This window comes from Oncorhynchus mykiss, chromosome 21, assembly GCF_013265735.2.
Source record: "Oncorhynchus mykiss isolate Arlee chromosome 21, USDA_OmykA_1.1, whole genome shotgun sequence".
NCBI lineage: Eukaryota > Metazoa > Chordata > Actinopteri > Salmoniformes > Salmonidae > Oncorhynchus > Oncorhynchus mykiss.
In genome coordinates, this window is record NC_048585.1 from 5282359 (window position 1) to 5308909 (window position 26551).

At 48.8% G+C, this 26551-nt stretch overlaps 1 protein-coding gene across 2 annotated transcripts in view; it reads right to left on the reverse strand.

The window, feature by feature from the left end:
• The window catches only part of LOC118942834 (carboxypeptidase M-like), a 76794-nt gene that overhangs the window by 46119 nt on the left and 4124 nt on the right, over positions 1-26551 (reverse strand). For both annotated transcript variants that reach the window (XM_036956668.1, XM_036956667.1), the window contains exon 3: positions 14128-14225. In XM_036956668.1, coding sequence (XP_036812563.1) covers positions 14128-14225 — 98 coding nt within the window. The remainder of the gene's footprint in view (positions 1-14127; positions 14226-26551) is intronic.

Consider the following 26551-nt stretch of genomic DNA (forward strand, 5'->3'; position numbering starts at 1 on the left):
TGGTGAACCCACATTCTACTGTCTGAGACCCCCCCCCCCCCCCACTACTGGTGAACTCACATTCTGTCTGAGACCCCCCCCCCCCCCCCACTACCGGTGAACCCACATTATACTGTCTGAGACCCCCCCCCCCCCACCCCCACTACTGGTGAACCCACATTCTACTGTCTGAGACCCCCCCCCCCCCCCCACTACTGGTGAACCCACATTCTACTGTCTGAGACCTTCCCCCCGACCACTACTGGTGAACCCACATTCTACTGCCTGAGACACCCCCCCCCCCCCCCACACTACTGGTGAACCCACATTCTACTGTCTGACACCCCCCCCCCCCCCCCCACTACTGGTGAACTCACATTCTGTCTGAGACCCCCCCCCCCCCCCCCCCACTACCGGTGAACCCACATTATACTGTCTGAGACCCCCCCCCCCCCCACTACTGGTGAACCCACATTCTACTGTCTGAGACCCCCCCCCCACTACTGGTGAACCCACATTCTACTGTCTGAGACCTCCCCCCCCACTACTGGTGAATCCACATTCTACTGTCTGAGACCCCCCCCCCCCCCCCCCCCACTACTGGTGAACCCACATTCTACTGTCTGAGAACTTCCCCCCACCCACTACTGGTGAACCCACATTCTACTGTCTGAGACCCCCCCCCCCCCCACTACTGGTGAACCCACATTCTACTGTCTGAGAACTTCCCCCCCACCCACTACTGGTGAACCCACATTCTACTGTCTGAGAACTTCCCCCCCACCCACTACTGGTGAACCCACATTCTACTGTCTGAGACCCCCCCCCACCACCACCACCACTATTGGTGAACCCACATTCTACTGTCTGAGACCCCCCCCACTACTGGTGAACTCACATTCTACTGTCTGAGACCCTCCCCCCCACTACTGGTGAACCCACATTCTACTGTCTGAGACCTTCCCCCCGACCACTACTGGTGAACCCACATTCTACTGTCTGAGACCCCCCCCCCCCCCCCCCCCCACTACTGGTGAACTCACATTCTGTCTGAGACCCCCCCCCCCCCCCCCCCCACTACCAGTGAACCCACATTATACTGTCTGAGACCTTCCCCCCCACTACCCACTACTGGTGAACCCACATTCTACTGTCTGAGACCTTCCCCCCCACTACCCACTACTGGTGAACCCACATTCTACTGTCTGAGACCCCCCCCCCCCCACTACCCACTACTGGTGAACCCACATTCTACTGTCTGAGACCCCCCCCCCCCCCACTACCCACTACTGGTGAACCCACATTCTACTGTCTGAGACCCCCCCCCCCCCCCACTACCCACTACTGGTGAACCCACATTCTACTGTCTGAGACCCCCCCCCCCCCACTACCCACTACTGGTGAACCCACATTCTACTGTCTGAGACCCCCCCCCCCCCACTACCCACTACTGGTGAACCCACATTCTACTGTCTGAGACCCCCCCCCCCCCCCACTACCCATTACTGGTGAACCCACATTCTACTGTCTGAGACCCCCCCCCCCCCCACTACCCACTACTGGTGAACCCACATTCTACTGTCTGAGACCCCCCCCCCCCCCCCACTACCCACTACTGGTGAACCCACATTCTACTGTCTGAGACCCCCCCCCCCCCCCACTACCCACTACTGGTGAACCCACATTCTACTGTCTGAGACCCCCCCCCCCCCCACTACCCACTACTGGTGAACCCACATTCTACTGTCTGAGACCCCCCCCCCCCCCCACTACGTGTGAACCCACATTCTACTGTCTGAGACCCCCCCCCCCCCCACTACCCACTACTGGTGAACCCACATTCTACTGTCTGAGACCCCCCCCCACTACTGGTGAACCCACATTCTACTGTCTGAGACCTCCCCCCCCACTACTGGTGAATCCACATTCTACTGTCTGAGACCCCCCCCCCCCCCCCCCCACTACTGGTGAACCCACATTCTACTGTCTGAGAACTTCCCCCCCACCCACTACTGGTGAACCCACATTCTACTGTCTGAGACCCCCCCCCCCCCCACTACTGGTGAACCCACATTCTACTGTCTGAGAACTTCCCCCCCACCCACTACTGGTGAACCCACATTCTACTGTCTGAGAACTTCCCCCCCACCCACTACTGGTGAACCCACATTCTACTGTCTGAGACCCCCCCCCACCACCACCACCACTATTGGTGAACCCACATTCTACTGTCTGAGACCCCCCCCACTACTGGTGAACTCACATTCTACTGTCTGAGACCCCTCCCCCCCCACTACTGGTGAACCCACATTCTACTGTCTGAGACCTTCCCCCCGACCACTACTGGTGAACCCACATTCTACTGTCTGAGACCCCCCCCCCCCCCCCCCCCCCCACTACTGGTGAACTCACATTCTGTCTGAGACCCCCCCCCCCCCCCCCCCCACTACCAGTGAACCCACATTATACTGTCTGAGACCTTCCCCCCCACTACCCACTACTGGTGAACCCACATTCTACTGTCTGAGACCTTCCCCCCCACTACCCACTACTGGTGAACCCACATTCTACTGTCTGAGACCCCCCCCCCCCCACTACCCACTACTGGTGAACCCACATTCTACTGTCTGAGACCCCCCCCCCCCCCCCACTACCCACTACTGGTGAACCCACATTCTACTGTCTGAGACCCCCCCCCCCCCCACTACCCACTACTGGTGAACCCACATTCTACTGTCTGAGACCCCCCCCCCCCCACTACCCACTACTGGTGAACCCACATTCTACTGTCTGAGACCCCCCCCCCCCCCCACTACCCACTACTGGTGAACCCACATTCTACTGTCTGAGACCCCCCCCCCCCCCCACTACCCATTACTGGTGAACCCACATTCTACTGTCTGAGACCCCCCCCCCCCCCACTACCCACTACTGGTGAACCCACATTCTACTGTCTGAGACCCCCCCCCCCCCCCCCACTACCCACTACTGGTGAACCCACATTCTACTGTCTGAGACCCCCCCCCCCCCCACTACCCACTACTGGTGAACCCACATTCTACTGTCTGAGACCCCCCCCCCCCCCACTACCCACTACTGGTGAACCCACATTCTACTGTCTGAGACCCCCCCCCCCCCCCCACTACTGGTGAACCCACATTCTACTGTCTGAGACCCCCCCCCCCCCCACTACCCACTACTGGTGAACCCACATTCTACTGTCTGAGACCCCCCCCCCCCCCACTACCCACTACTGGTGAACCCACATTCTACTGTCTGAGACCCCCCCCCCCACTACTGGTGAACCCACATTCTACTGTCTGAGACCCCCCCCCCCCCCCCCCCCCCCCCCCCCCCCCACTACCCACTACTGGTGAACCCACATTCTACTGTCTGAGACCCCCCCCCCCCCCACTACCCACTACTGGTGAACCCACATTCTACTGTCTGAGACCCCCCCCCACTACTGGTGAACCCACATGTAGGTGTAGGCTCTTAAAAACCCTTGAGACCCCACCATCCTTCCCCCCCACCATCCTTCCCTCCCACCATCCACCCCTCCCTCCGTCCTTCGGATTGGATCTTAGCATGACTAATCCTGACCACATTAACCACCCGACGCCCCCCTCAACCACCTGACGCCGCCCTCAACCCCCTGGCGCCGCCCACTACCCCCTGGCGCCGCCCTCAACCCCCTGGCGCCGCCCTCAACCCCCTGGCGCCGCCCTCAACCCCCTGGCGCCGCCCTCGACCCCCTGGCGCCGCCCTCGACCCCCTGGCGCCGCCCTCGACCCCCTGGCGCCGCCCTCGACCCCCTGGCGCCGCCCTCGACCCCCTGGCGCCGCCCTCGACCCCCTGACGCCGCCCTCGACCCCCTGACGCCGCCCTCGACCCCCTGACGCCGCCCTCAACCCCCTGGCGCCGCCCTCAACCACCTGACGCCGCCCTCAACCCCCTGGCGCCGCCCTCAACCCCCTGGCGCCGCCCTCAACCCCCTGGCGCCGCCCTCAACCCCCTGGCGCCGCCCTCAACCCCCTGGCGCCGCCCTCAACCACCTGACGCCGCCCTCAACCCCCTGGCGCCGCCCTCAACCCCCTGGCGCCGCCCTCAACCCCCTGACGCCGCCCTCAACCCCCTGGCGCCGCCCTCAACCCCCTGACGCTGCCTGACAACATATTTGAACTGTTCAAGCCCTCAAGATAGATGGGGCAAACTTCAAAACAGAGAAACAGGGTGTACTGGACTGTGATATAACAGTATAACATGCATGATAAGAGCCAAGAGAAACTCATTAGAAGACAGCTGAGATGTGAATAGTTTGGTTCAAGGTTAATAGCATTGGATCAAGGTTAAAAATGCTAAGACATTGTGGATGGACCACCATTACTGGAAGCTCTGTATGTGTGATTGAAGAGGAGTCATCAACGTTTTAGAGGGTTTCGTTTGCTAAGTCCCATGTCACGTCTCTATATTCAAATGAGTCTATAAGTCAAATGATTCTGTGCCAAACATGTCAGTTTTGGGGGCAGTGTCACCTGGTTTGAAGAGGCTGAATAACATTTGAAGAAAGGAGCACGATTAGTTTATTTCATTTCTACTCAATCTGCCGAGGAGAAGGAAAGTAAGTTCACCTACTGGTCCAAAGATCAAACACACAGAATGGTTAACTCCCGTTAGTAATGATTGTCACAAATAGAAAACCCTGGCTAGAACTCCAGAGCTTCCGGAACTAGAATCAGGGGAGCTAACGGAATTCATATGGTTCCATCCCTAAGCAACAGCACATTGTAGTTCCATTGTGTCTCCGTCCACTGAGCACTGTGGTATTCTAGAATGCTCCATTCTATTCAGGCTACAACAGTGGAGCACGGCTAGCCCTGAGGCCTAGTCTTCTGAATGGATAGTCAGAGAGAAAAAATGTATGAGTGTGTGTGTGTGTGTGTGTGTGTACCCCTCAGAGCAGCAGAACATGTCCTGTGTGCCCCCAGGTGAAGTAGAGGCAGTGTGACATCGCCGTGACATCGCTCTGCTACATCCCAGCTGGGGGGAAATGAGAGGAAAGGCCTCATCTGGTATCTCTTAACCATGTCCATTCAGCTTAGAGGAAGGAGCTACAGTAATATTACATCCTATTCCCTATACAGGGCACTACTTTAGAGTAGAGCCCAGGGTCCTGGTCAGTAGTGCCCTACATAGTGGATAGGGTGCTATTTGTGACGGTCCTTAAGGCTGCTCCCGGGGACTGACTGACTACTGATCTATGCTGGGATTTGGAAGTCTAGTTACAGTGAAGCCTGGAGGGGATGGAGGAGGGGGGTTTAGGTCCCTCAGTGCCAAGTGCTGGTCCAGTCAGAGAGCAGCAGTAGTGCTGGCCCTGTCTGATAGGACGAGTAATGCTGGCCCTGCCTGATAGGACGAGTAATGCTGGCCCTGCCTGATAGGACGAGTAATGCTGGCCCTGCCTGATAGGACGAGTAATGCTGGCCCTGCCTGATAGGACGAGTAATGCTGGCCCTGCCTGATAGGAGGAGTAATGCTGGCCCTGTCTGACTGTAGGAGTAATGCTGGCCCTGTCTGACTGTAGGAGTAATGCTGGCCCTGTCTGATAGGAGGAGTAATGCTGGCCCTGTCTGACTGTAGGAGTAATGCTGGCCCTGTCTGATAGGAGGAGTAATGCTGGCCCTGTCTGATAGGAGGAGTAGTGGGAGAGGAGAGGATTGGAGAGTGTTACATTACAGATGTGGGTTGAGTCCCAAATCAGACCCTATGTAATGCATTCATTTTTACAAGACCCCTGTCAGAAATAGTGTACTACATAGGGAATAGAGCGCCATTTGGGACAGAGCCGTGATGTACCCCTTCAGGGGTAGTTCAGCTGTCAGGTGTACAACATTGGACTCTAGAAACAGAAGCATACCCTCCACCCCTCCCCTAAACTATTGACAGCCCTAGGGGGGCTAACCACCCCTCCCCTAAACTGTTGACAACCCTAGGGTGGCTCTAACCACCCCTCCCCTAAACTGTTGACAACCCCAGGGTGGCTCTAACCACCCCTCCCCTAAACTGTTGACAACCCTAGGGTGGCTCTAACCACCCCTCCCCTAAACTGTTGACAACCCTAGGGTTGCTCTAACCACCCCTCCCCTAAACTGTTGACAACCCTAGGGTGGCTCTAACCACACCTACCCTAAACTGTTGACAACCCTTGGGTGGCTCTAACCACACCTACCCTAAACTGTTGACAACCCTAGGGTGGCTAACCACCCCTCCCCTAAACTGTTGACAACCCTAGGGTGGCTCTAACCACCCCTCCCCTAAACTGTTGACAACCCTAGGGTGGCTCTAACCACACCTCCCCTAAACTGTTGACAACCCTAGGGTGGCTCTAACCACACCTACCCTAAACTGTTGACAACCCTAGGGTGGCTAACCACCCCTCCCCTAAACTGTTGACAACCCTAGGGTGGCTCTAACCACCCCTCCCCTAAACTGTTGACAACCCTAGGGTGGCTCTAACCACCCCTCCCCTAAACTGTTGACAACCCTAGGGTGGCTCTAACCACACCTACCCTAAACTGTTGACAACCCTAGGGTGGCTCTAACCACCCCTCCCCTAAACTGTTGACAACCCTAGGGTGGCTCTAACCACCCCTCCCCTAAACTGTTGACAACCCTAGGGTGGCTCTAACCACCCCTCCCCTAAACTGTTGACAACCCTAGGGTGGCTCTAACCACCCCTCCCCTAAACTGTTGACAACCCTAGGGTGGCTCTAACCACCCCTCCCCTAAACTGTTGACAGCCCTAGGGTGGCTAACCACCCCTCCCCTAAACTGTTGACAACCCTAGGGTGGCTCTAACCACCCCTCCCCTAAACTGTTGACAACCCTAGGGTGGCTCTAACCACCCCTCCCCTAAACTGTTGACAACCCTAGGGTGGCTCTAACCACCCCTCCCCTAAACTGTTGACAACCCTAGGGTGGCTCTAACCACACAGCCACGCTCCTCTCCTCATAAAACCATCAGAAGCCAAGCAGCGCCGACTCTCCTCATAAAACCATCAGAAACCAAGCAGCGCCGACTCTCCTCATAACACCATCAGAAACCAAGCAGCGCCGACTCTCCTCATAAAACCATCAGAAACCAAGCAGCGCCGACTCTCCTCATAAAACCATCAGAAACCAAGCAGCGCCGACTCGCCTCATAAAACCATCAGAAACCAAGCAGCGCCGACTCTCCTCATAAAACCATCAGAAACCAAGCAGCGCCGACTCTCCTCATAAAACCATCAGAAATCAAACCAAGCAGCGCCGACTCTCCTCATAAAACCATCAGAAACCAAGCAGCGCCGACTCTCCTCATAAAACCATCAGAAATCAAACCAAGCAGCGCCGACTCTCCTCATAAAACCATCAGAAACCAAGCAACGCCGACTCTCCTCATAAAACCATCAGAAATCAAACCAAGCAGCGCCGACTCTCCTCATAAAACCATCAGAAACCAAGCAGCGCCGACTCGCCTCATAAAACCATCAGAAACCAAGCAGCGCCGACTCTCCTCATAAAACCATCAGAAATCAAGCAGCGCCGACTCTCCTCATAAAACCATCAGAAACCAAGCAGCGCCGACTCTCCTCATAAAACCATCAGAAACCAAGCAGCGCCGACTCTCCTCATAAAACCATCAGAAACCAAGCAGCGCCGACTCTCCTCATAAAACCATCAGAAGCCAAGCAGCGCCGACTCTCCTCATAAAACCATCAGAAACCAAGCAGCGCCGACTCTCCTCATAAAACCATCAGAAACCAAGCAGCGCCGACTCTCCTCATAAAACCATCAGAAGCCAAGCAGCGCCGACTCTCCTCATAAAACCATCAGAAACCAAGCAGCGCCGACTCTCCTCATAAAACCATCAGAAATCAAACCAAGCAGCGCCGACTCTCCTCATAAAACCATCAGAAACCAAAACAAGCAGCGCCGACTCTCCTCATAAAACCATCAGAAACCAAGCAGCGCCGACTCTCCTCATAAACCCATCAGAAATCAAACCAAGCAGCGCCGACTCTCCTCATAAAACCATCAGAAACCAAGCAGCGCCGACTCTCCTCATAAAACCATCAGAAATCAAACCAAGCAGCGCCGACTCTCCTCATAAAACCATCAGAAACCAAGCAGCGCCGACTCGCCTCATAAAACCATCAGAAACCAAGCAGCGCCGACTCTCCTCATAAAACCATCAGAAATCAAGCAGCGCCGACTCTCCTCATAAAACCATCAGAAACCAAGCAGCGCCGACTCTCCTCATAAAACCATCAGAAACCAAGCAGCGCCGACTCTCCTCATAAAACCATCAGAAACCAAGCAGCGCCGACTCTCCTCATAAAACCATCAGAAGCCAAGCAGCGCCGACTCTCCTCATAAAACCATCAGAAACCAAGCAGCGCCGACTCTCCTCATAAAACCATCAGAAACCAAGCAGCGCCGACTCTCCTCATAAAACCATCAGAAGCCAAGCAGCGCCGACTCTCCTCATAAAACCATCAGAAACCAAGCAGCGCCGACTCTCCTCATAAAACCATCAGAAACCAAGCAGCGCCGACTCGCCTCATAAAACCATCAGAAACCAAGCAGCGCCGACTCTCCTCATAAAACCATCAGAAGCCAAGCAGCGCCGACTCTCCTCATAAAACCATCAGAAACCAAGCAGCGCCGACTCTCCTCATAAAACCATCAGAAATCAAACCAAGCAGCGCCGACTCTCCTCATAAAACCATCAGAAACCAAGCAGCGCCGACTCGCCTCATAAAGTTGCAAAGTTGAGAGTAAAAATAGAAACACTACTACTACTGAGAGAGAGAGAATATTCACAGCAGTGTTTATACCTCGCTAACAGCTCGTTCTAACAGCCGTGTTTTTCCCTAAGCCAGACGTGAAGCGACATAATTTAAGACAGAAGTAAAATGGTCAAATGGAGGTGGAAATGTGTCTACTGGCTTCATGCGTCCCAAATAGCACACTATTCCCTATGTAGTGCACTTCTTTTGATAGGGATCAGGTTAAAAAAAAAAATAATAATAGTGCACTATAAAAGAGAAATAGGGTGCCATTTGTTTTTGGTTTAAGTTTAGTTCTAGGCCCTCTCCTCTTCTCTCTATAAACCAAGTCACTCTGCTCCCTCATATCCTCACATGGTCTCTCCCATCACCGCTATGAGGATGACACTCAGCTACTCTTCTCCTTCTGACACCCAGGTGTCGACAGGTATCTCTGCGTGCCAGACAGACATCTCAGCTTGGACGTCGGCCCGCTACCTCAAGCTCAACAACACGGAGCTGCTCTTCCTCCCGGGGGAAGCGCCTGTTCGGTCCAAGACCTCTCCATCCCGGTTGACAACTCCACGGCGTCCCCCTTCCAGAGCATAAACAACCTTAGCGTGACCCTGGACAACACCCAGTCAACCTCTGCAAACATCAAAGCAGCGACTCGCTCCTTCAGGTTCAGTACGACCCTTTTTCCACCACTAGCTGTCTTGGGGCCTCTCAGTCTACTACCACTAGCTGTCTTGGGGCCTCTCAGTCTACCACCACCACTAGCTGTCTTGGGGCCTCTCAGTCTACCACCACCACTAGCTGTCTTGGGGCCTCTCAGTCTACTACTACTACCACTAGCTGTCTTGGGGCCTCTCAGTCTACTACTACTACCACTAGCTGTCTTGGGGCCTCTCAGTCTACTACCACTAGCTGTCTTGGGGCCTCTCAGTCTACTACTACCACTAGCTGTCTTGGGGCCTCAGTCTACTACCACCACTAGCTGTCTTGGGGCCTCTCAGTCTACTACTACTACCACTAGCTGTCTTGGGGCCTCTCAGTCTACTACCACCACTAGCTGTCTTGGGGCCTCTCAGTCTACTACTACCACTAGCTGTCTTGGGGCCTCTCAGTCTACCACCACCACTAGCTGTCTTGGGGCCTCTCAGTCTACTACTACTACCACTAGCTGTCTTGGGGCCTCTCAGTCTACTACCACTAGCTGTCTTGGGGCCTCTCAGTCTACTACTACCACTAGCTGTCTTGGGGCCTCAGTCTACTACCACCACTAGCTGTCTTGGGGCCTCTCAGTCTACTACTACTACCACTAGCTGTCTTGGGGCCTCTCAGTCTACTACTACTACCACTAGCTGTCTTGGGGCCTCTCAGTCTACTACTACTACCACTAGCTGTCTTGGGGCCTCTCAGTCTACTACTACTACCACTAGCTGTCTTGGGGCCTCTCAGTCTACTACCACCACTAGCTGTCTTGGGGCCTCTGAGTCTACTACTACCACTAGCTGTCTTGGGGCCTCTCAGTCTACTACTACTACCACTAGCTGTCTTGGGGCCTCTCAGTCTACTACTACTACCACTAGCTGTCTTGGGGCCTCTCAGTCTACTACTACTACCACTAGCTGTCTTGGGGCCTCTCAGTCTACTACTACTACCACTAGCTGTCTTGGGGCCTCTCAGTCTACTACTACTACCACTAGCTGTCTTGGGGCCTCTCAGTCTACTACTACTACCACTAGCTGTTTTGGGGCCTCTCAGTCTACTACTACTACCACTAGCTGTCTTGGGGCCTCTCAGTCTACTACTACTACCACTAGCTGTCTTGGGGCCTCTCAGTCTACTACTACTACCACTAGCTGTCTTGGGGCCTCTCAGTCTACTACTACTACCACTAGCTGTCTTGGGGCCTCTCAGTCTACTACTACTACCACCAGCTGTCTTGGGGCCTCTCAGTCTACTACTACTACCACTAGCTGTCTTGGGGCCTCTCAGTCTACTACCACCACTAGCTGTCTTGGGGCCTCTCAGTCTACTACTACTACCACTAGCTGTCTTGGGGCCTCTCAGTCTACTACCACTAGCTGTCTTGGGGCCTCTCAGTCTACTACTACCACTAGCTGTCTTGGGGCCTCTCAGTCTGAGTCATAGTACCGTTAGCCGTCTTAGGGCCTTTAAGTCTTCTAGCAGCAGACTTCTCAGAGTCACGTCTATTTACAGTAAGTCTTATTTCCACTTATTACACACCCTCCAATTTTCTCACAAGTCCACACCCTCAATTTTCTCACAAGTCCATTCCATCTCACTAAAGTAGGGGTCAACCATTTCTATCTGCAGGCGTCGTGGTGTGGGTGCAGGCTTTTGTCCCAACCAAGCAGTAACACACCTGACCTGATTTAACTAATCAGTCTTAAAGGGATACATCGGCATTTTAGCAACGAGGCCCTTTGTCTACTTCCCCAGAGTCAGATGAACTCGTCGATGTCCAGTTTTAAAGACGTTCGATGTAGTTTCGCAAGCAAACGCTAACTAAAGCTAGCTAGCAACTGCACTAGCTAGCAACTGCACTAGCGCTAGTTATCAACTGCACTAGCGCTAGCTAGCAACTGCACTAGCGCTAGCTAGCAACTGCACTAGCGCTAGCTAGCGCCAGCTAGCAACTGCACTAGCGCCAGCTAGCAACTGCACTAGCGCTAGCTAGCAACTGCACTAGCGCTAGCTAGCAACTGCACTCGTTAGCAACTTGCTTCAAACTGCACGCTGAGACAAATTTTATCCACAAGTTCATCTGACTCTGGGGAAAGTAGATAAACGGGCCTCAATGCCAAAATATCCCTTTAATTAAAAGACTAGGATAAGCCAATAATCTGAACGAGGTGTGTTACTGCTGGCCTGGATCACAGACGTACACCCATATTGTCTCTTTGCAGGTTGAGATCGGCCATCACTGTTCTGAAGGGAGCTTCTGACTGGGCGTTCAACAGGTGGAACTGCAGGATGGTGCAACAGAGTTAAAAACGGTTCATTCCCTTCCAACTGACACATTTCAAGATGGCGTCTTTCAAGCTGACAAACAGGAAACCTGTACATACCTTTTACAACCCTTTCCTGCAATCAAATGACCAAATTGTCCTCTAGACTACCGGGAACATCATTCATATTTTTCATAATTCATAAACAATTTTATTAAAATGTCGAAAATCTGGTGTTTCTATTTCGAGCAGTTGTGTTATATTTCAGTCTTCTGTGATGTATATAAAGTGTAATATTGGGAAGTAAACTCAAAATGTAATACTTCTTCTTTAAGCCTATAACCATGTGTGAGGTGTATACTTTAGTTTCAAAGTAGATTTGTTTCAGACTACCCAGAATCCCTCTGTGACCCTGTCTTTTTGAACCCTTTTCTACATTGTAGAATAATAGTGAAGACATCAAAACTATTAAATAACACAAGATAGTTGAGAGAATGCCAAGAATGTGCAAAGCTGTCATCAAGGCAAAGAGCAGCTACTTTGAAGAATCTGGAACAAAAAAAATGATATATTTTGATTTGTTTAATCAACATTTATTTGAGATTCTTCAAAGTAGCTGCTCTTTGCCTTGATGACAGCTTTGCACATTCTTGGCATTCTCTCAACTATCTGTGTTATTTCATAGTCTCGATGTCTTCACTATTATTCTACAATGAAGAAAACTGTAAAAAATAAAGAAAAACCCTGGAATGAGTAGGTGTTCTAGAACCCTGGAATGAGTAGGTGTTCTAGAACCCTGGAATGAGTAGGTGTTCTAGAACCCTGGAATGAGTAGGTGTTCTAGAACCCTGGAATGAGTAGGTGTTCTAGAACCCTGGAATGAGTAGGTGTTCTAGAACCCTTGAATGAGTAGGTGTGACCAAACTTGACAGGTACTGTATTCTAAATTGACCGTAAAATCACATTTGTCCCTATAGGGACAATGAAGTAAATTATGAACACGTTTTAGTTTAAAAAAAAAAACATGATACGTTGTTTTTTATCTTATTACTAATAAAGCCGGTTAGTGTTTGTTTACTACAGTAATGCTGAAGAGCAGCTTTCTCTCCCTCTCTGTGCGTATCTGCTGTGCGTATCTGCTGTGCGTTGGCCGGAGTCTTCTCGACCTCATTCCTCTTCATCAGATTTCCCGGTCTGAGAGTAGAGTGGTGTCGCTATCTCCTGCAAAGAGGGTTTAATTCAGACCCCTGGAGGAGGACTGGGACTTACAATGGAGCCCCGGGGGAAACCAGACCGGAGGAGACCCGAGGGAACCAGACAGGAGGAGAACCTAGGGAACCAGACAGGAGGAGAACCTAGGGAACCAGAGTGGAGGAGACCCGAGGGAACCAGAGTGGAGGAACGGAGGGTGATAGGGAGGGGATGGGAGAAAGACTAGAGATCAAGAAGGGGGGGGGGGGCAGTGTGAAAAGAGCCCCTCTTCAACCTCCTCCTGCTGGGGTCACAGCCAGCTGCTCCTCCTCTGTGGCCCTCCAGGCCCCAGAGCCCTCAGCTTCTACAACTCTTTGTGGTCCCAGCCCCCGCCCTCTCTTTCCCACAGGCCACGGACTGAAGGACGGGGACACACACACACGGCATGTCCCTCCAGACATAACGAGGAAACATCTCTATTTAAGGACCTCTCCATCCATCTCCACACAACCCTAACCACACAGTGTGTGAGTCTGCAGCAGTCCACCCCTGCTTCCACATTTAGCAAGGCCAAAGGAAAGAGGAGGACATGCAAGGCTGAGTTGTTTTTGTTTGATATGAGAGGGAGGCCCCCTCGTCTACATTCATTTGATTTCCTGTTTGGTAAAGCAAGAGTAAACCACTGACTAGTATCATCTCTATAACCTCTCCCCTCTGGGGAGGGGGGGGGGGGGCTTTAGTGAACAGTATGATCTCTCTCCTCTGGGGGGGGGGGGCTTTAGTGAACAGTATGATCTCTCTCCTCTGGGGGGAGTATCAGTATCATCTCTATATCCTCTCTCCTCTGGTGGTGGTGGGTGGGTGGGGTGGGGGGGGGGGGGGGGGGGCTTTAGAGAACAGTATCACCTCTATATCCTCTCTCCTCTGGTGGGTGGGTGGGGGGGGGGGGTTTAGTGAACAGGAATGGTGATGGCTTGGACCTGGATTGGACAGCTGACTAGGAACACATTTATTAAATGACTTAATGCTACTACGCCAAATATCTTCTGTCTGTGTGTGTCTCTGTGTGTGTGTCTCTGTGTGTGTGTCTGTGTGTGTCTGTGTCTCTGTGTGTGTCTGTGTATCTGTGTGTGTATCTGTGTGTGTCGGCGCTTCCATGATGAGCTTACCTCATTTCCATGCATATTCCCAACATATTTGAATTCAGGAATTCCCATCTGGTGCTCAGCCGGATTCTTTCCCAGAATGAGCACCCAGAGGTCTCTCCCTGCCAACAAACAACAGCACCATTATACAGAGGAATCACCAAGATATTTACTCATCAAATCAATTCAACCTTGTGCGCCAGTGTGTTCGTGGGACGGCCTGTTTTTTCCCCACCAGCCCCTAGAGCAGGACAGAATATTATTCAAATAGTGTTTTTGATTTCGTGGACTGGCACCTGGCAACTCAATGTCAGCTCACAGCTCCCTCTCCTCCTCTGCCCCCTCTCCTCCGCCCCCCCCCCCCCCTCAACGTCTCAATAACCTCAAATAGTGTTCAATAGGAAGAGAATGAAACTCCCTCTATCCCAGCTCAACCAATCCAACGCTTTTACATTTTGTGGGCTATACAGTGAAGGAATGTGCACTTCAGGAGGTAGTATAGATTATTGTCCTGTATGAGAGAGACTTCCTGTGTTCCAGTATTTGTCAGAGGGATGTCAGAGCTCTACCACACAACACGTCTGAACCTGCTCCGTGGCCAGTACGTCAGGCAGCAGTGAGTAATCCTCAAGACGAGCTGCTTCTGGCCGCAGGATAGAAACTCTGTTCCCCTTTCATCACAACAACTAGAGTAGCAGACTACAGGATAGAAACGCTGTTCTCCTTTCATCACAACAACTACTAGAGTAGCAGACTACAGGATAGAAACTCTGTTCTCCTTTCATCACAACAACTACTAGAGTAGCAGACTACAGGATAGAAACTATGTTCTCCTTTCATCATAACAACTATAGTAACAGACTACAGGATAGAAACGCTGTTCTCCTTTCATCACAACAACTACTAGAGTAGCAGACTACAGGATAGAAACTCTGTTCTCCTTTCATCACAACAACTACTAGAGTAGCAGACTACAGGATAGAAACTCTGTTCTCCTTTCATCATAACAACTATAGTAACAGACTACAGGATAGAAACGCTGTTCTTCTTTCATCACAACAACTACTAGAGTAGCAGACTACAGGATAGAAACTCTGTTCTCCTTTCATCACAACAACAACTAGAGTAGCAGACTACAGGATAGAAACTCTGTTCTCCTTTCATCACAACAACTACTAGAGTAGCAGACTACAGGATAGAAACTCTGTTCTCCTTTCATCATAACAACTACTAGAGTAGCAGACTACAGGATAGAAACTCTGTTCATCATAACAACTATAGTAACAGACTACAGGATAGAAGCTCTGTTCATCATTACAACTAGAGTAGCAGACTACAGGATAGAAACTCTGTTCTCCTTTCATCATAACAACTAGAGTAGCAGACTACAGGATAGAAACTCTGTTCTCCTTTCATCACAACAACTACTAGAGTAGCAGACTACAGGATAGAAACTCTGTTCATCATAACAACTATAGTAACAGACTACAGGATAGAAACTGTTCATCATAACAACTATAGTAACAGACTACAGGATAGAAGCTCTGTTCATCATAACAACTAGAGTAGCAGACTACAGGATAGAAACGCTGTTCTCCTTTCATCATAACAACTAGAGTAGCAGACTACAGGATAGAAACGCTGTTCTCCTTTCATCATAACAACTATAGTAGCAGACTACAGGATAGAAACGCTGTTCTCCTTTCATCATAACAACTAGAGTAGCAGACTACAGGATAGAAACTGTTCTCCTTTCATCATAACAACAACTAGAGTAGCAGACTACAGGATAGAAACGCTGTTCTCCTTTCATCATAACAACAACTAGAGTAGCAGACTACAGGATAGAGACTCTGTTCCCCTTTCATCGAGACAAGTCTATAATGGAACCAATTGCTCCACACAAATCACACACTTGCATGCAAGCACACCCACCCACCCCTCCACCCCACTTAAACTTCTGACCAATTATGTCTGAAAGGTTGAACATAGAAGCCTGTCATCTCAGCACAGCTGTTTCTGTCCAGGGGCTTAAAGACGAAACCCCTCAGTGTCTACCGGACACAAAGACGCACGGGAGGGGTCAAGTAGGAAGGGGAGGGGGGGCAGCAGTAGAGGAATGATCAGAGAGGGAGTCAGCGGAGGAGCGGGACGAGGCAGGTGGTGTACTAGATTTAAAACAGTAATTAGCCAAGAGTCTCTCACCTCGAGCGTTACGGGGGTCACCAGAAGATTAGGAGGGAGGTTAAATTAACGGGCCGGCCCAAGACGGGCGACAGGCCTTGAAACACGATGACCTCACAATCTGCCAGAGATTTAGCGCAGGCAGGGAGCCAGGCAGGTACACAGACGGCCTAAAGATACTGTACGCTACTTTATAGTGGAACTGACAGTGTTTAGCAACAGGAAATCTTATTAAAATCTCACACACCAGGAAGAATGACACTTAAAAATAAATTGACAATGAGCACTTAGATTTGGTCATTTTCACAGTTTCATAAATTCATGTTCAATGTTTGTGAATGACGTAGAAGACATTTATGATTCTACAGCAATAAACAGGGAAAGTTGCCGGGCATTTGGACAATTAATAGACACTGCAGTAAATAAAACCCTGATAAAAACACGGTCTTGTCCTGGACCGGAGTCTACGCAGACCGGTGCAGCAGAGCCAATCAGAGATACAGTAGACCTTTATGCAAACAAGCCATTTGTACACAGGCCTGGCATCATTCCCTTTGAACTGGACTGTGTGTTTACAGGCACTTTGAACTGGACTGTGTGTTTACAGGAAGTAGGGCCTGTCAGTCACTATGAACTGGACTGTGTGTTTACAGGAAGTAGGGCCTGTCAGTCACTATGAACTGGACTGTGTGTTTACAGGAAGTAGCAACTCGACTTTAGATAATTAGAAGGCATTCGCCAAAAGCCACAAAATACACCTGAATGGATTTCTGCAAATATGTAAATGTAACAGTATAACTTTAGACCATCCCCTCGCCCATACCCGGGCGCGAACCAGGGACCCTCTGCACACATCAACAACAGTCACCTCTCGAAGCATCGTTACCCATCGCTCCACAAAAGCCGCGGCCCTTGCAGAGCAAGGGGAACCACTACTTCAAGTTCTCAGAGCAAGTGACGTCACCGATTGAAACGCTATTTAGCACGCACCACCGCTAACTAAGCTAGCCGTTTCACATCCGTTACCTCAGCACCACCCGCTAACTAAGCTAGCCGTTTCACATGCGTTACCTCAGCACCACCGCTAACTAAGCTAGCCGTTTCACATCCGTTACCTCAGCACCACCGCTAACTAAGCTAGCCATTTCACATCCGTTACATGAATACCAGGATAGTCCTCTTACATTTGGGAACTTTACAGTCCTGTTGATCAAACAACCATGAAAGAAAAGGTAGGATCTCTCCCCCTCAGTTACACACATCAATAAGATCAATAACTAACGCAGAACAAGAGAAGAGCACAACGCATCACCGGGGGCAAACTACCTGCCCTCCAGGACACCTACACCACCCGATGTCACAGGAAGGCCATAAAGATCATCAAGGACAACAGCCACCCGAGCCACTGCCTGTTCACCCCGCTATCATCCAGAAGGCGAGGTCAGTACAGGTGCATCAAAGCTGGGACCGAGAGACTGAAAAACAGCTTCTATCTCAAGGCCATCAGACTGTTAAACAGCCACCACTAACATTGAGTGGCTGCTGCCAGCACACTGACTTGGGTGGAGGAAGCAAACAATGTACCAGGCTAGGTGTGATCTACAACCTGAAAACAATGTACCAGGCTAGGTGTGATCTACAACCTGAAAACAATGTACCAGGCTAGGTGTGATCTACAACCTGAAAACAATGTACCAGGCTAGGTGTGATCTACAACCTGAAAACAATGTACCAGGCTAGGTGTGATCTACAACCTGAAAACAATGTACCAGGCTAGGTGTGATCTACAACCTGAAAACAATGTACCAGGCTAGGTGTGATCTACAACCTGAAAACAATGTTTGTTGGACAACGAGAAATGTATTGGTGAATGATGTCAGAATAGAACTTCATCCATCTATTCTGCCAACAATGTCTTACTGCCGGTCATGGAATTCTGAGTAAAATATATATATATATATTTTAAACTGTTTATGAAGTTGGTTTTGTAGTATGAAGTGGGTATTTGATATTATGTCTGTTTCACATCTGCAAAGTAGTTAAAACGCTGATAGATACTGCCTGAACACACTACTTAGAGATACTGCCTAAACACGCTACTTAAAGATACTGCCTAAACACGCTACTTAGAGATACTGCCTAAACACGCTACTTAGAGATACTGCCTGAACACACTACTTAGAGATACTGCCTAAACACGCTACTTAAAGATACTGCCTAAACACGCTACTTAGAGATACTGCCTAAACACGCTACTTAAAGATACTGCCTGAACACACTACTTAGAGATACTGCCTAAACACGCTACTTAAAGATACTGCCTGAACACACTACTTAGAGATACTGCCTAAACACGCTACTTAAAGATACTGCCTGAACACACTACTTAGAGATACTGCCTAAACACGCTACTTAAAGATACTGCCTAAACACGCTACTTAGAGATACTGCCTAAACACGCTACTTAAAGATACTGCCTGAACGCACTACTTAGAGATACTGCCTAAACACGCTACTTAAAGATACTGCCTAAACACGCTACTTAGAGATACTGCCTAAACACGCTACTTAAAGATACTGCCTGAACACACTACTTAGAGATACTGCCTAAACACGCTACTTAAAGATACTGCCTGAACACGCTACTTAGAGATACTGCCTAAACACGCTACTTAAAGATACTGCCTGAACACGCTACTTAAAATACTGCCTGAACACGCTACTTAAAATACTGCCTGAACACGCTACTTAAAGATACTGCCTGAACACACTACTTAAAGATACTGCCTAAACACGCTACTTAAAGATACTGCCTGAACACGCTACTTAAAGATACTGCCTAAACACGCTACTTAAAGATACTGCCTAAACACGCTACTTAAAATACTGCCTGAACACGCTACTTAAAATACTGCCTGAACACGCTACTTAAAGATACTGCCTGAACACACTACTTAAAGATACTGCCTAAACACGCTACTTAAAATACTGCCTGAACACGCTACTTAAAGATACTGCCTAAACACACACTACTTAAAACCTCTTACTTCTACCCCCTCCTTTTTCGAACATTCTGTTAAAAATCGCACAACTTTTCAGCGTCCTGCTACTCATGCCAGGAATATAGTATATGCATATGATTAGTATGTGTGGATAGAAAACACTCTGAAGTTTCTAAAACTGGTTAAATCACGGCTGTGACTATAACAGATCATGTGTTTCATTGAAAAACGCAAGAAAGCTCTCTGAAAGCTAAAAATAATTTCCATAAGTCACTTTCATGGGTTGTTAAAAGAGGACAAAATTTAATATCGACATGCATGCAATTCATACAAAATCCACACGATGTCGCCATTGTCGTCATTTTCAATTGAATTTTTTGTTGGAAAATCCAAGTATCTGGCATCCTTTTCTTCCAGTCTCCACCAGGACGCTGTAAATGTGGACAATGGCAGCCATTGATTTGCAGACGAGGAGCTATTGAATATACATCGCCCTGTAATCATTTTGATAGATTATAAACGTTTACTATTACCTAAAGTTGGATTACAAAAGGATTTCGAAGTGTTTTGTGAAAGTTTATCGTCGACTTTTTTAATTTAAAAAAATGATGCAGCGTTAAAAAACAATGTTTTTTTCTGAATGACACAGCTTCCATAGAAAGCTATTTTGGGTATATATGGACCGATTTAAACGAAAAAAAGACCCAATAGTGATGTTTATGGGGCATATAGGAGTGCCAAGAAAGAAGCTCGTCAAAGGTAATGAATGTTTTATATTTTATTTCTGCGTTTTGTGCTGCGTCGGATAAGCAGAGTCTTTGTTTACGTCGCATTCAGGCATTTTCAGGTGGTGCATGCTATCAGATAATACCTTCTCATGCTTTCGCCGAAAAGCATTTTAAAAATCTGACTTGTTGGCTAGGTTCACAACGAGTGTAGCTTTAATTCAATACCCTGCTTGTGAATTTTGATCAAGGTTTGAGTTTTAACGAGTACATTTAGCATTTAGCGTAGCGCATTTGCATTTCCAGGTGTCTACTTGAGACATATGCGTCTCAAGTAGAATCAAGAAGTTAAAGATACTGCCTGAACATGCTACTTAAATATACTGCCTAAACACACGCTACTTAATTATACTGCCTGAACACGCTACTTAAAGATACTGCCTAAACACACGCTACTTATAGATACTGCCTGAACACGCTACTTATAGATACTGCCTAAACTCACGCTACTTATAGATACTGCCTAAACACACGCTACTTATAGATACTGCCTAAACACACGCTACTTATAGATACTGCCTAAACACACGCTACTTAGAGATACTGCCTAAACACACGCTACTTAGAGATACTGCCCGAACACGCTATTTAGAGATACTGCCCGAACACGCTATTTAGAGATACTGCCCGAACACGCTAATTAGAGATACTGCCTGAACACGCTATTTAGAGATACTGCCCGAACACGCTATTTAGAGATACTGCCTGAACACACCATTTAGAGATACTGCCTGAACACGCCACTTAGAGATACTGCCTGAACACGCTATTTAGAGATACTGCCTGAACACACTATTTAGAGATACTGCCTGAACACGCCATTTAGAGATACTGCCTGAACACGCCATTTAGAGATACTGCCTGAACACGCCATTTAGAGATACTGCCTGAACACGCCATTTAGAGATACTGCCTGAACACGCCACTTAGAGATACTGCCTGAACACAGCATTTAGAGATACTGCCTGAACACGCCATTTAGAGATACTGCCTGAACACGCCATTTAGAGATACTGCCTGAACACGCCATTTAGAGATACTGCCTGAACACGCCACTTAGAGATACTGCCTGAACACGCCATTTAGAGATACTGCCTGAACACGCCACTTAGAGATACTGCCTGAACACGCCATTTAGAGATACTGCCTGAACACGCCATTTAGAGATACTGCCCGAACACGCCATTTAGAGATACTGCCTGAACACACTATTTAGAGATACTGCCTAGTGCTTAACGGTACTGCTTAAATACCTCTCCACAGGTGCAAGACAAACTACAGATGTAGGACCTTCATTTGATCACTCTTGTTGCTGGGAATTTTCCTGCAAACTTGTAGTGTATTTTTTTATTTTTTTTTAAGGCTTCTACAGTTTGTAATTTCCCCTTTGAAGTTTCAGACTTGATTTGCCCTCACGAAAAATGTATCAACCCCTTTCCAAACAAATACATTATAATCCACATTTCCTGTTGCTGCAGGATCATTTTCCTGTTGTAGCAAACTGACTCAAATTAAGATCCTACTTCGTCTGTACCATTCACACTCTAGGATATCAGCAAGGGTGGCTGTATTTAAAATGGCTGGCTGAAGAAGTTTTACATCGGAGGGTATGGTCTTAGCCTGTGTCCCAAATGGCACGTTATTCCTCATAGGGCTCTGGTCATTAGTAGGGCACTATATAGGCAATGGAATAGGGTACAATTTGGGAGTCATCTTCACAGTGTTGTAGGACTTCTGTCCTCTCTTCACCTGCTTTACTTTAAACCATTAAGGCCTCAGGATCCGTACGGCTCCAATCTAAAGTTAATTCCTCCCAGGTTCTAATCAATTAAAAATGTGAATGGCTAAGCACAGACAGATGCCATCACAGGGTTCTATAGTCTGAGAAGACAGACCAGACCAGAAACAAACAGACAGATGCCATCACAGGGTTCTATAGTCTGAGAAGACAGACCAGAAACAAACAGACAGATGCCATCACAGGGTTCTATAGTCTGAGAAGACAGACCAGACCAGAAACAAACAGACAGATGCCATCAAAGGGTTCTATAGTCTGAGAAGACAGACCAGACCAGAAGCAAACAGACAGATGCCATCACAGGGTTCTATAGTCTGAGAAGACAGACCAGAAACAAACAGACAGATGCCATCACAGGGTTCTATAGTCTGAGAAGACAGACCAGACCAGAAACAAACAAACAGATGCCATCACAGGGTTCAATAGTCTGAGAAGACAGACCAGAAACAAACAGACAGATGCCATCACAGGGTTCTAATTGTCTGGTCCGTCTTTTCAGCTCTCGAGTGACGCATCTGTCTAAGCCACTGCATCTCAGTGCAGGGTCTGTAGTGATGCTGGAGGCATCACTACAGACCCTGGTTCAATCCTGGGCTGTATCACAACAGGCCGTGATCTGGTGTCCTATAGGGCGGCGCACAATTGGCCCAGCGTTGTCCGGGTTAGAGGAGGGGTTTGGTCGGGGTAGTCTGTCAATGTCAAATAAGAACACATTCTTAACTGACTTGCCAAGGTAAATAAAAAAAGGTTAAATAAATAAATGTAAATCAGAAACAAACAGACCGATGCCATCAAAAGGTCCTATAGTCTGGTCTGTCTTCTCAGAAACACAAGGTCCTAGAGTCTGGTCTGTCTTCTCAGAATCAAAAGGTCCTAGAGTCTGGTCTGTCTTCTCAGAAACACAAGGTCCTATAGTCAGTCTGGTCTGTCTTCTCAGAATCAAAAGGTCCTAGAGTCTGGTCTGTCTTCTCAGAAACACAAGGTCCTAGAGTCTGGTCTGTCTTCTCAGAATCAAAAGGTCCTAGAGTCTGGTCTGTCTTCTCAGAAACACAAGGTCCTATAGTCAGTCTGGTCTGTCTTCTCAGAAACACAAGGTCCTATAGTCTGGTCTGTCTTCTCAGAAACAAAAGGTCCTAGAGTCTGGTCTGTCTTCTCAGAAACACAAGGTCCTATAGTCTGGTCTGTCTTCTCAGAAACACAAGGTCCTAGAGTCTGGTCTGTCTTCTCAGAAACACAAGGTCCTAGAGTCTGGTCTGTCTTCTCAGAATCAAAAGGTCCTAGAGTCTGGACTGTCTTCTCAGAAACAAAAGGTCCTAGAGTCTGGTCTGTCTTCTCAGAATCAAAAGGTCCTATAGTCTGGTCTGTCTTCTCAGAAACACAAGGTCCTATAGTCAGTCTGGTCTGTCTTCTCAGAAACACAAGGTCCTATAGTCTGGTCTGTCTTCTCAGAATCAAAAGGTCCTAGAGTCTGGTCTGTCTTCTCAGAAACACAAGGTCCTAGAGTCTGGTCTGTCTTCTCAGAATCAAAAGGTCCTAGAGTCTGGTCTGTCTTCTCAGAAACACAAGGTCCTATAGTCAGTCTGGTCTGTCTTCTCAGAAACACAAGGTCCTATAGTCTGGTCTGTCTTCTCAGAAACAAAAGGTCCTAGAGTCTGGTCTGTCTTCTCAGAATCAAAAGGTCCTATAGTCTGGTCTGTCTTCTCAGAAACACAAGGTCCTATAGTCAGTCTGGTCTGTCTTCTCAGAAACACAAGGTCCTATAGTCTGGTCTGTCTTCTCAGAATCAAAAGGTCCTAGAGTCTGGTCTGTCTTCTTAGAAACAAAAGGTCCTAGAGTCTGGTCTGTCTTCTCAGAAACACAAGGTCCTATAGTCTGGTCTGTCTTCTCAGAAACACAAGGTCCTAGAGTCTGGTCTGTCTTCTCAGAAACACAAGGTCCTATAGTCTGGTCTGTCTTCTCAGAAACACAAGGTCCTATAGTCTGGTCTGTCTTCTCAGAAACACAAGGTCCTATAGTCTGGTCTGTCTTCTCAGAAACACAAGGTCCTATAGTCTGGTCTGTCTTCTCAGAATCAAAAGGTCCTAGAGTCTGGTCTGTCTTCTCAGAAACACAAGGTCCTATAGTCTGGTCTGTCTTCTCAGAAACACAAGGTCCTATAGTCTGGTCTGTCTTCTCAGAAACACAAGGTCCTATAGTCTGGTCTGTCTTCTCAGAAACACAAGGTCCTAGAGTCTGGTCTGTCTTCTCAGAAACACAAGGTCCTATAGTCTGGTCTGTCTTCTCAGAATCAAAAGGTCCTAGAGTCTGGTCTGTCTTCTCAGAAACACAAGGTCCTATAGTCTGGTCTGTCTTCTCAGAAACAAAAGGGAACAGGGACCGAGTCAGGAAGCAGCAGCGAGTCAACTATGCTAATAACATAGGGTACCTCCCAAATAGGACCCTATTCCCTACATAGGTCAAATGTAGTGCACTAAGACATATGGGCCCTGGTCTAAAAGTAGTGCACTATATAGGGAATAGGGTGCCATTTTGGAAGCAAGCCCAGTTCCTGCTCCAGAGGTTGAGAGTCTCAATTTGCATCTGAATCTGACTGAAACGAGAGAGAGGGAGAGAGAGAAAGAGAGCTGGAAGAGGGTGCCTCAATGCCAGCTTTGTGTCCAGCCATGCAAAGCACAGACAGACAGAGTCGCCACAGAAATGCCACCAACTGGCAAGGCAACCCAGGGAGATTGACAAGGAGATGTTTCAATCTCCCAACACAACAGAGTGAAGAACCGAACAGATACAATGAACTGTAAATCCAGGGGTTGTCTGCACCAACTCTCCCTCGACTCCAATTTCACCTCAATCGACTACCATGTGTCACAGTCATGACCAACAGTGATTGTTCTAGTTTAGTCCATCCCTCCTGTTTTCTCTCTGATTGAGTCTGAGGCAGGCCGGCCGACAGCAAGGACCTGACTAGAGAGGATGTCACTTTCAAATCAGAGATGAGAGAACACACACTTTTCTTTTCACACCCCGGGACCATCTTCCCTGCATGACAACGCTAGCTGAATAAACATCTCTCACACCGTCCGTCTCTGTGAGCCCCCTACTAAATGCATCTGTAACAAAATGGAACAGTAGTCACGACAACAGGATCTGTTGTCATTGGGATAAAAGGACTTGTGGTTTTTTCCCCCTTCCGACATCCGAGGAGATGTCGGAAGGGGAGGGTTGCTGGAGGAGTACATCACCACTACTGCTGGGTTCTCTCTCTAAAGTCACTCTAAAAATGTACTGCTCTGAGAGAACCGTCAGTCTCTGGGACTCCTACAACTATAAAAACACAAGAGGTTCATAGCTTGTTACAGTAAGGAAAGGTAAGATAACACAGCTGTATTCCCATTTAGGTAGGATTTATCGACAGCCTATTTGTTTAAACTCAGGGGGACGGCTAGATGTCATCAATTCATGTCGGACCGCGGCATTAAAACCGTCTTCATTGTTTTAAAGTAACAAGAGACCGTTCTGTGTTCATGCTGCAGCAGCAGGGATCTGTGAGCCACATGACTGACCGTGTGTGTGTGTGTGTGTGTGTGAGAGAGAGAGACTACTCTGGTCGGCAGCAGCCTGCGTGACAGTCCTGAACCCCAGCCAAGATCCTTATCAAAACTGTTGTGTGTGCGAGTCCCAACTGGTACCCTATATAGTGCACAACTTTTGACCGGGGCCTATAGGGAATACAGTGCCATTTGGGACAAAGCCCATACTGTATGTTACAAAATAGGGAGTTTCTCACCAGACAAGAAAGTGTCAGGCCTCTCTGATCCTGCCTCCTGAATCTACAACACCAACAGGTAGGCATCTCTCTTTACAACACCAACAGGCAGGGATATCTCCTGAATCTACACCACCAACAGACAGGGATATCTCCTGAATCTACAACACCAACAAACAGGGATATCTCCTGAATCGACACCACCAACAGGCAGGGATATCTCCTGAATCGACACCACCAACAGGCAGGGATATCTCCTGAATCTACACCACCAACAGACAGGGATATCTCCTGAATCTACAACACCAACAGGCAGGGATATCTCCTGACTCGACACCACCAACAGGCAGGGATATCTCCTGAATCGACACCACCAACAGGCAGGGATATCTCTTTACAACACCAACAGGGATATCTCCTGAATCTACAACACCAACAGACAGGGATATCTCCTGAATCTACAACACCAACAGGCAGGGATATCTCCTGAATCTACAACACCAACAGGCAGGGATATCTCCTGAATCTACAACACCAACAGGCAGGGATATCTCCTGAATCTACAACACCAACAGGCAGGGATATCTCCTGAATCTACAACACCAACAGGCAGGGATATCTCCTGAATCTACAACACCAACAGGCAGGGATATCTCCTGAATCTACAACACCAACAGGCAGGGATATCTCCTGAATCTACAACACCAACAGGCAGGGATATCTCCTGAATCTACAACACCAACATGCAGGGATATCTCCTGAATCTACAACACCAACAGGCAGGGATATCTCCTGAATCTACAACACCAACAGGCAGGGATATCTCTTTACCTACAACACCAACAGGCAGGGATATCTCCTGAATCTACAACACTGTGGCTGGGGGGGAACCACGCAGCACTGGGGGGGGGGGGGG